Below are 11,652 nucleotides of genomic sequence, written 5' to 3' on the forward strand. Positions count from 1 at the left end.
CAGGGCAGTGTCCATAGTGCTTCCTCTTACCATTTATCCCCACAACAATGCTATATGATAAGACCAGCTGAAAGAGAAAGCAACTAGCCCAAAGCCACCAGTGAATTTCTATGATTGAGTTGGACTAGAACCTGGTTGCCCCAGTGCCACTTGGCTTCCTTAACCACCATGCAGTGTTAAGCTACATGGGGGCATAAAATATAGCACATAGTAAAGGGACTGAAGGACTCTGGATGATACCAAAAATAGGTCTATGACAACTCGTCATAGCCAACTCACCATGACCAACTTGCCACGGGAAAATTGGCTGCGGGACAAGAGTTAGTATTGAAGAAATAGTGGAATAGAATCATTAAAGAAGGGGTGCCAAAAAAGGAACAAAATGAAATGTGAATGACAAAAATTAAAATATGTTTAAAACTATTTTAAATAATGAAATTGAATTTTTAAATAGTCCCGCAGCGAGTTTTTCCGTGGTGAGTTGGCCATGTCAAGTTGTTTCGCAGTAAATTAGCTGTGGTGAGTTGGCCATGGCAAATTGGCTGTGACAAATTAAACGAGGTGAGTTGGCTGTGGGTATTGTCCCATTCTGGCCAAAAAGGGCCCGGAAAGTAGGTGCCAGGTGTACTTGTTAGCTTACAGTTTGTCTTAGCTTCTCAGGTGAAAGCTGCAATCTAATAGATGTATTTCTTTCTCCTGTGTCTTTCAATAGAAAATAGAAGCAGGTCAGAGCTATCCAGGTGTTTTGAGCTGCCACTACATTATACTCTGGTGGTGTATTATAAAGAGGGCTGCTCATAAACATGTTTCGAACATTACAGTTACAGAGGAACAGTAATGTTTGGCAAAAGCAAGCACAGGGACGAAAAAGTATTTGGTTCCATCCCTACATCTCTCATTACAAGATTATTTGCAGGATGTGTTAAAAAAAAGTCAGTATGACAGCTGCAGGGCTGCAATCAAAGTCTGCCAATTGTTTTTGTGTCTGTATGGTGTGTGTGATGTGCTTTAAAAATGGACAGAATTTTAATTGTATCATTGTGACATGTTTAGTCCTATCCTGTGGATTCCGTTGATTCAATTAATGAAGTTTGCTTTTTAACATAATATTGGTATTTTTTAATAAAAAGGCTGATATAGCAAAGCTTACCTTTTAAACTTTCTCTTAAAAACCTACCTTTTTCTATATGTACTGGGAAGATGTGTGAATTTGCTATTGTTGGGTATTTAAGTCTATTTTCCCTCCCTCTGCTTCTTTACTGTGGTTTTGCTTGTAATGACTTATTTTTAACAGTTTACAAGGCAGCAAGTAGAAGACAAGGAAGAAAATAAGCTCCAGCAATTAAAGAATCTTAGTCCATTTTTGTGGCCAGATATATTGCTGAAAAAAATTGCCAGAAAATGAACCAAAAGCATTCTTCAGTTCCTAATACTACAGGGGAAAAGTTCTTGTTAGGTTTGCATGTGTGTATTTATTTTCCCTTTTTGCAATTATCTTCTTTTTCTTGTCAGTTAAAATATTGTATTTTGTTGTTAATCACAGTATGACATTGTTCCATTTAATTACATGCCCATGGCTGTTGAAGTGTGTAATTAGGATTTTTAACAATTCATTCGGAATCCCTGAGCCTGCAGTGAGCAAAAACAAAACCATAAACCAAGTGATTGTGTTATAAAGATTATGATCAAGCTGGATAATGAGGATTCTTTACCTCTTTATGAAAAAGCTTGTTGGCTAGATTGGAGTTGGAAAAAAAATATCCTGAAGAAAGCAATGGCAAGCTTCCACACAATTGCCAAGAAAAATGCTTGGCTGTTTCCTTAACAGTCACCAGGAGCTGCACTCTGTTAAAGACAATCTTTACTTGTTTTGTGTACATTGCATGCAATCAAAAATATTTCCTTTGTTGAAACCCTTTGTTGAGAATAATGGAGGCCTTTGTGGATTCTTTATTATGTCTAATACTAAAGAAGGGATTAATGAAGACATGTAACTGATGACTTCACAATTCTGTGAGAGATATTTCTCTTTTCTTTGAAGGGAAAAATTGAACTAATACTTTCACATATCCTATAGAAATTCAGAAAGCTAGATAGCTATGCTGTGCAGGAAATTCATTCATTCATTCATTCATTCATTCATTCATTCATTCATTCATTCATTCACAGTTATTAACTGCCCAACTCCAGGAAGGTTCTATAGTAGTTAACTTTTTGCTAAGGAGCTCTTAATAGTGTGTGGTTTTTTTCCTCTGGTTTTAGCAGAATCTCTACAAAATAGAAAGTCTACTCTTCATGCTCTAAACCGTAGACAATTTCATAAAAGATTTCTCTCTGTCTTTCTCAGATTTTTAGATAACATATGACTTCATATTTCATGATGATGATCTCATCTGAAAGTTCCTCTGTCTACCACATCACAGCTCAGTATTACTGTGAATGCTTTTAAGTGAAATCTTCTATCTTTTAAACTTTTAAACTTTGAATAGAGCCTCATTTAATTTGGAAAATTACAATAGGTGCAGGAAGGAGCGGATTAGTTTAAAAATTAAGGCTGCAAGGTATTTAAGGGTTTAAGAGTTTGTGAAAATAATGTCTTAAAAATATCTTAGATGTTCAGTAGAAGCATTATTTCAAAGTTGTTTCAAAGATAAATATTTGAATTTATTGCAGCCTGAAATTTAATTTTTAGCAGAAATTATCAAGCTTTTTAGGTAATGGACAGCAATGCATTATTTTGCTTCATATCAATGGTGAAATCTGAACCGGTTTACTACCAGTTTGCTGGCTGCGCATGCGCAGTGCGCACCATGTACTAAATGTGAGGTGTGCACACGGAGTGCATGCCAAAAGAGGCATGTGGTAAGAGAAGAGTGCGCGTGGGGGGGGGGTGATCAGCTGTGGCGCGTTGCTCAGCTGTGATCGTCAGGGACTCTTTTATTTTACCTTTTAAAAGCATTTTTTCTACCACCTCTTCAGCTGAAAAAAATGCTGTTAAAAATTAAAAAAAAAGCCTCTAATGATCACGTGGCTCAGCTGGGCATGGGGAGGGGGGGGCATCGCTACTGGATCAGGCAATCCGGTCCAAACCAAGAGTATTTCACCCCTTGCCTCATATGGGTTTATGCTGGTCTTTGATCATAATAAAAGTTTGTTATGATGTAATGGGTGCTAATTTAAAAAGTGAAAAAAATTAAACTACTGCAATCTCAGAGGATCTCATGCAACACAAAAAACTTGTAATTGTTGGTCACTTTCTGGCCAACAATTACAAGATTTTCAGCCATTTTATTTTAGTGTTCATGGCTGACATCTAGTGGTGTCATCTGTGCTTAAAGCCCTGTTTCTTTGCATGTCCAAAATTAGGAAAACACCCTAATTTGTTTATTTTATAATAACTCTAAAGTATTCTTATGTAGTATAGATACTGGCAGAAGGTAGGAGACTATTTATAGAAACAAAAGGTCTCTGAACCACTTTTGGCTAACCAATTAAAACAATTAACCTTTTCAAATCTTTGGAAAAAATAGAATGTTGATAGAGCAGTTATAAAGATGTAACCATAGAAAAAATCTTTACTTACAATGATTTGTTGCTATTTTTTTATAATGGATTAGATAATTCACATTTTATAGGAAATTTAAGCATAATTTAAACAGTTTCATATAGTTAAATTGTGATTAGCAGCTCTGTATCGCACACCTACAGCTTTCCAATAAAGGAGAAAAAGATATTTTACTTTGTGGAAGAAATAATAGATAAGAGATAATGGAGCAGTTTTATTAATTACAGATGCTATCATTCTTGGATTTAACTGATGCTGCATGCATCACTGCCTGCTAAAGAGAATTTTATTTATTTCAGTTTTATAGTTTATTATGTGAGTGTTTTGCTTGACATGATCTTTTCCAACCTTGATAAAGGAAAGGCCAGACTGACTTCTTAGATTTGGGTCTTACCTGGAAAAGAGATTGGACTATTGTAGTAAAATAGTATAGCCTTTACTGTCGTTGTACATCATATACTGTATATAACAAAATTGGTTTCACCTCTCTGGTGCAACCCATAACAGAAAATACAAAACAACATAAATAGTATAAAGAATAATTCCTATACAATTGGGAAAAAAGACTAGTCATATGTTTCCGTGATTGTGTTTAAGAGTCTGACAGCCCATGGGTAGATGTTTTTAAACCTGTTTGTCCGGCTGGCTATACTTTGATATCTTCTGCCCGATAGTAGAAGTGCGAAGAGACACTGACCAAGGTGTGAATCATCCCTAAATATCTTCCTTTCTCTGCTGAAACAGCGAGACCTGGCGATGTCATCTAGTGGCAACCAATGGTTTCTTGTGCCAAATTGATCACTCTGTAGTGCCTTCCTGTCCGCAGCTATTAGACAAGCGTACCATAGTGTCATACAGTATGTGAGGACACTTTCTATCATAGACCGATAGAAAGAAGTCATCAGCTGCTGTTCCACCTGATTTTTCCACAGGACGTGGTCTTGCATAGTATCTGGAAGCTTCAACTGATGCAGAATGCAGTGGCAAAGGCAGTTATGTGTACCCCCAGAACAGCACATGTCACACACCTCCTACAAAAGCTGCATTGGCTGCCAATTTGCTTCTGGTCCAATTCAAAGTACTGATTTTTACCTTTAAAGCCTTTCATGGCATGGGACCAGAATATGAGGGAGCGCATCTCCCTGATTACATCAACCCATCCCATTAGATTTGTCACAAGAACAGGCTTTGGGTATCATCTTTGAGGAACTTAACATTTGATGGATCCCAGAAAGTAGGCTTCCTCTGCCGTGGCACCCATCTTGAGAAATATTCTACACACACACTTCTGTTAATGTTTGGGAAGCCCCTCAAGACCTGGTTATACCTCCAAATTTGGGAGTCGACGGAAACTGGTGACATTTTATGGTGACTCCCCTAATATGATTAACACATGGTTGCGATATATCTACCCATTTGTATATACTTTAAATTTTTAATCATATTTTAATTTTTAATAAAGAGTGCCTATTTTTATAATGAACGTTTTTATTATTGTATTTATATTGTTTTATTTAATTGTTGTATGCTGCCTCAAATAACTTCTAGTAAGATAGACTATATGGGTCCCATTTCAAAAGTACTTTGGATAATTTTACTTCAATTTTTCTTTTATGGAAAAGAGGAACAGATTTTTCACCCAAGATAATAAAGAAATAGCTTGGTGGAAAACTCTAAGCAATTATTCAGTAAGAAAAAAAGACATAGGATTACATTCAATCCTATGGAATTACTGATAAGTCTTACTATTCATTCCTTAGTAGTAAAATTGTTTATCTGCAGTCTCCCTTCCCTCCAAAAAATCTGCAGATGGAGACCCCCATTTGAGAACAAAGTCCCCAGTCATTGGAATGTAATCCAAGAAAAACAAATACTACAAAGGCTAGTAACAGGAGGATGTCTTTCGAGCTTGTTTTTTTGTGACCATCTTGGCTCCTGGAGAAAGGGGGTCCCCCAAAACATGTGTATCAGCTGGATACACCCTTTGTACTAAGCTTCGGTCTGTTTAGCCAGATGTCTTCCAACAGGGACAAAGAAAAAACAGATCTTGCATTATAAGAAGCCAGGAAACTGAAAAGTGTGTCTAGTGAAAGAAGACTCATTGTATCCCATCTGATATTTATTAAGGGTTGTTTAAGTCAGCAGGGAGAAATGTGCAGCATCCGGAAATGACCCGGACACTCTGGTATGTTCAACTGGTGACAAAGGATTGGAAGCAGCCCATCATTAAAGCTGGCTGCTCAGATTACATAAGGAAGGACCCAAACCAAACCAATGTGAACAGATAAAAGTCCGATTAAGCTTAAACTTGGTTTTGCATAATTTAGAATATGATCATTTCAAGAGTACAGAATAGTCTTATGGATTTTTGATCTACTAATGAATATTGGGAAATTCACTGTACAGCTTTTGCCTCCTAACAAAAGCAGTTGGAGACTAAAGCCCACTCCAGTTTCACTTACATTCCATTCATTTTATTTACATTTGCAGAAATGATTCAGGACTGACATATTTCATTTTAATAGGAGCAAACAAAAGTAACAACAGAAATGAGACAATATGTGACCATAAGAAGGACAAATAAATTGCAACAGGGCACAAAGTGTCCTTCTTACAGTTGTCTTTTCTTTTGTTGTTACTATTGTTTGCTCCTAATTCATCCAAATTAGCATATATTCAATTCTAGAGTCCAATACTAATGTTTTTGGTTGGTTAATTCTGTATTTCTTTTAACTGTTAGGTAAGTAGTTAACTTATAGTTTGAATGTTTTAAGTAGAACAGAAACTTTTCTGAAAATTACAATTCTAGGTAAACCCATGCATGTTTCTTATTTCTAGTTGCTTGAATCAAAACTCTTATTCATAAAATTAAAAAAAGTATGTGTGGTATTTATTCATTTGGGAACCTCAATATTTTAAAAACAGTGTAAAGAATAGTAATTTACCATACCTTTTTAGGAGGAATAACTTTTGGTATGCAAAAGAATATGTGACTATATCATTAATCCTGCTATAAACTCACACATGGTCCATATTTGAGGGAGATGGGTAGTCTAGAAACATAAAATATAAATAAAATTATGTGTTTGCAGTTTATACATTGAACATTATATATGAATTCCTATATTTGTCTATCAATAGATAGATAGACTGATCGATTAACTGGTTGAATTTACATTGAATATAATGCATGACTGTCTCTTATCAAACCAATACATTAACTGATTATGGGTTATTGATAAACCACATTTAGTTTTAGCCTTATGCAGACTTGCAAATAAAAATCTTCATATTAACTAATTAAATATAATATAATTTAATTATATTTCTTAATTTTATTTTGTAGGTATTCAAGAAGGAACACAATGCACCAAGTGTAAAAGTAACTGGGCACTGAAATTTTCTATCATACTTTTATATATATTATGTGCCTTGCTAGCAATAACAGTAGCCGTCTTGGGATACAAAGGTAAGTTCCATATCTATAACAGTAGCTGTGTACTGTGTCCAAGAAAAATTGACCACAAAAAAGTAATTGATTAATTAAATCAGTGTGATTTCAGAATATATCACAGATGAAAGCAAATTGTAATCATTATTTTCCATGCTAGCCTATCAGTTAATTCGTCATCCTAAATAATTACTTAAATAGGGTAAGATTACTAATCTCAGATTGTTAAATTATAAAAATGTAAGCAACTCTTAAAGTTTAGGAGAAACAAAGATAGTTGCTCTTTTCAATCAATCTATTTCATACATCAGTCTTTCACAATGTTTTTGTATTTAGAAAACGGGTATATAACAAAAGCTCAGTATTTCAGTTAAATTTCACTGACTGTACTTCAAACATATGGTAGCTTATTCATTGATTTCAGTTTAAGGACTGGATGGATACACACACAACATGGATAATATTTAAACATCAATAGTATTGGGAAATCTGAATGTGTCAATACTCTGCATATATTACCTACCTGTTGAAATGCAGGTAAACAGCATGTTACCTTTCTTTATTAGAGATCCCAGTTTGAAAAAAATATGGAAAAGCAAGGTTTGCATTCTGGCCAAAATGCCAATACTAGCAGGTACTCTCCATATTACAGATAGTCCTCAATTTAACTATTTTATTAGCTACTGCTTGAAATGACACCGAAAAAGTAATTTATGATAGGTCTTGGTATTTTTGACTGTTGAAGCATATCAACAGATACGTGATCAAAATTTGGGTGCTTGGAACTGGCATGTATTTGCAATGGTTGCAAAGTTGTGTGTGTGTGTCAGGATGGGTTTCAAAAGCCATCGCTACTGGTTCGCTTGTGGGTGTGTGCGTGTGTGCACTCATGCAACTCTTCTGCGCATGCACAGAAGTGTCCAGGTGAATGAGCAGAGCCTCCTCCTGCTGCTGCTACCCATTCGCTCTCTGAAATTTCTTAGATTATTTTGTAAAAAAAATATTCCTCTTTTTCCAGTAGTTACTTTCTGTTTAATATTTGGCTTCTATCCTGGATTGACTTTTGATTGTAAATTTGTTGTTTTGTTTATATGGGTAATGCTTGACTTACGACCGTAACTGAGCCCAGCAATTATGGTCATAATTTGTGATGGTCGTAAAACACATGACTGACCAAAGTTACTTTTTTTTCTTTTTTGCAAAGTCCTTAAAACAAACATAGCAGTCACAAAATGAACATGGCAGCCATAAATCAAACATGATGGTCATAAAATGAATGCCACAATCGATAAGCAAACATATTGTTTGCTATGGGGAGTGTTTTTTTTTTGTCACAAACTGGAGGTAAATGCCGGTTTCCATCAAAAACATTGTTGTTGTTTTTTTTATTGAAAAGTTTTACAAAAAAGAAATACAAAAAAAATTTTCCCCCCCTGTTCCCCCCACCCTTTCCCCCCCTTCATCCCCCCCTCCCCCCCGACTTCCCAGAGCAAAATGCAAGGTATTTCATTTAATCAAACATAAACTAGATTAATCTACTTATCCTCAAAGTACTACCTACCCCACTGAAACCTTAACTCCACTACAGATAACCAAATACTTCTAATACTAACATTCATTCATAAGCTATTTGATATTTTCTTGTCTGATACTTATTTTGAATATAATCAATCCATCTTCTCCATTCCGATACATATCTTTCTTGCGTGTGGTCCTTCAAGTATGCCGAGATTTTCGCCATTTCTGTAGGTTTGTTACTTTCAATATCCACTCTTCAATAGTAGGCAAAGAGTCCTTGTTCCAATATTGAGCTACCAGCAGCCTAGCTGCTGATGTTAAGTTCAAAATCAATTTAGTCATCAAAAACATTGTTAATGGCAGTCACATTACTGGGGTATGCTGCAAATATCATAATTGCAGCCTGATTTTCAAGCACCCAAAATGTGGTCATGAGACTATGAGAGACGGTGCTGGCCACCAGAATTTCAAAACCAGGGCATAAGTACGTTTTGGGTGGGTGGGGGGTCCAGTGTAACTTAGAACAGTCAGTAAAAGACCAGTAATAAATCAAAAACTACAATACTGCCAAATTCTGACTTATTAAATAAAAACAAAAAGCACTATATTCAACGAGGTTTTAAGTGTGCCTAACAGACAGCTTTACAGTTATTGTGTTGTGATTTTTTTTTTGCCTTTTTCTATCGCTTCTTCATCCAAATGCAGTTGTCTAGTTTTTTTTTTTTAAATTCAACCGCTTTGTATTGTGTACTTTCATTCTAAAAATTGCCTGTGACTAAAGTCAGATGTAAAATTCAATATTTCTAACAATTGCAACCAGGTACCCTGCGAACACCCGTTCCTCTGTGGGCCAGAGGGAAGCCTCCAAGCCCCATTGTGTCCATTGTGGATGGCAGCCGGCAGCAGCATGCTTTAAAGAGATCTGAAAAGCCAAACAAACCTGATAATTCTCATACTTTGCAACTAAGGAAAAGAAAAGGAAAAAAAAAAGCTCCACCAGTTTCACAGTGAATGTGACATTAAAACAGTTAAGATTAGCCATAGAGTCTCAAAAAGTACAGAATCCACTGGGCAAAAACATTTTTCAACAGGCTTTTCATGTGCAACATTTAGTTTTATTATAATATCAGCACATGTCATTAGATTTCCCTCCATCAGAATAACTGCAAATTTCAAGTGATGTATTTATTCATATTATTATATTATTATATGTGATTTCAATTCTACGTTTCTGTCTGGAAGGCATCAAGGAATTTAGCATTTTTTGTTTTGTATTAATGAATAATTGAAAAACAATAAAGTCCCATTAATACAAGTACAAGTAGTCCTCCACTTACAACAGTTCATTTAGTGACTGTTCAAAGTTACCACAGCACTGAAAAAAGTAACTTATGACCATTTTTCGCACTTACGACCATTGCAGCATCCCCATGGTCATATGATCAAAATTCAGATGCTTGGCAACTGACTCATATTTATGACGGTTGCAGTGTCCCGGGATTATATGATCCCTTTCTGACAAGCAAAGTCAGTGGGGAAGCCAGATTCGCTTAACAACCGTGTTATTTACTTAACAACTGCAGTGATTTGCCTAACGACTGTGGCAAGAAATGTCATAAAGTAGGCAAAATTCACTTAATAACTGTCTCACTTAGCAACAGAAATGTTGGGCTCATTTGTGGTCATAAATCGAGGACTATCTGCATTGCCTTCAGCCACCTTCCATAACAGAATTTGAAGGCTTTCCCTATACATTAAGTATTCAAGGTTTTTCTATCAGTTCTATTTTTAAGAGATTCAGTGAAAGTACATAAGAGACAGGTGTCCCTGTCATATAGGTGGTATGAGTAAACCTATAATGTCCTCCTAGATCAAATTTTCTGGATTTCCTCTTTGTGTATCTCACTAAAAGTATGAATAAGCATGTATTTCTACAGGCTTTAATGTGTATCCCTTATTTTATTGTTAGTTTTAATTTAGCATAATTGCTTTTTGCTATTGCTTGATTTCTGTCTAGTTCAGGGTTTTTTTTGGTTTCTTTTAAACATTTTTATGGCCCATATTATATGGTTTTATTTTGTTGCATGCTATTTTGGTAGCATCATTTTTAAAAAAGTACATAATAAACATATATTGTTATTGCTAATATTGTTATTAGCATTAACAATCTCATTATAGTTATGTTTAAGTACTGGGAAAATTACTCTGGTTTCTTTAGGCATATATTAACATATAATTGGGAATGGAGAGCCTGAATGTTCATTCCATAGATTGTTGGATTACATCTTTCAGTCTTTTATCAATATTGATCACTGCTAAGAAATTGTTTTCTTTTGTTCTAGTTGTAGAAAAAATGGACAATGTTTCTGGTGACATGGAAGATTCACGCCAACGATGCAGTGAGAAGCTTTTAGAAGTGAAGAGTGATTTAAAGAAACTGGGTAATTAATATGAATAAACTGATTAAGTAAATGGTGAAATTATTATGCCTTTGTCATAGGAGTCATCAACATACTAAAATTGGAACCAGTAGTAATTTTTTTTCAGTAGCTGGTAATAGATTCTCTAAAAGATTAGTTTAATTTGTTAATGGTTCATCTTTAAACTTTCAAATTCTGGATCTTACACTTTATACAGTGCCATACTGAATAAATGCATATACAAATTATGCATTTACTCACTATAAAACCACCTAAGTATGTGTTAAATCTATTGAAGCTAAGATGAATCTCTTGGGTGATTGGGATATTGGCAAACACAGTTTTCATCCTTCTAGAAACATACAACAGCACAGATTTCTTCTTGTTTGAGACCATGGTTAGCTTCTGAGAGTGAAAACAGATGATACTGATCTAGGTTTACTGATGGTCTCTCAATAAAAGGGAATTCATATGCTTTTTGTATGCCTTTAATTTCTATGTTTCGGTGACCCTTCCACCAGCCTTGTAAATAGAAATTAGTTTGTATTAATTCAGAATTCCCCAATGCAAACTGATGTTCATTAGCAATTCCCCAAATAAATTTGTTTATGTATTGGCTTATCCTCCTGTTTATAATGAAGTAAACTGTTCTGCTAAGTAACAAATGTGAATGTTTATCACTTTCCTGCTTCTTTCAG

General features: G+C 35.1%; 1 protein-coding gene across 1 annotated transcript in view; it reads left to right on the forward strand.

Moving 5' to 3' along the window:
• COLEC12 (collectin subfamily member 12) overlaps positions 1 to 11,652 on the forward strand; it is an 87,375-nt gene that overhangs the window by 61,464 nt on the left and 14,259 nt on the right. The window contains exons 3-4 of the mRNA XM_034429560.3: positions 6,912 to 7,034; positions 10,877 to 10,975. Coding sequence (XP_034285451.1) covers positions 6,912 to 7,034; positions 10,877 to 10,975 — 222 coding nt within the window. The remainder of the gene's footprint in view (positions 1 to 6,911; positions 7,035 to 10,876; positions 10,976 to 11,652) is intronic.

This window comes from Pantherophis guttatus, chromosome 3 (assembly GCF_059756535.1).
Source record: "Pantherophis guttatus breed Tessera chromosome 3, ASM5975653v1, whole genome shotgun sequence".
NCBI classification, from domain to species: Eukaryota; Metazoa; Chordata; class Lepidosauria; order Squamata; family Colubridae; genus Pantherophis; species Pantherophis guttatus.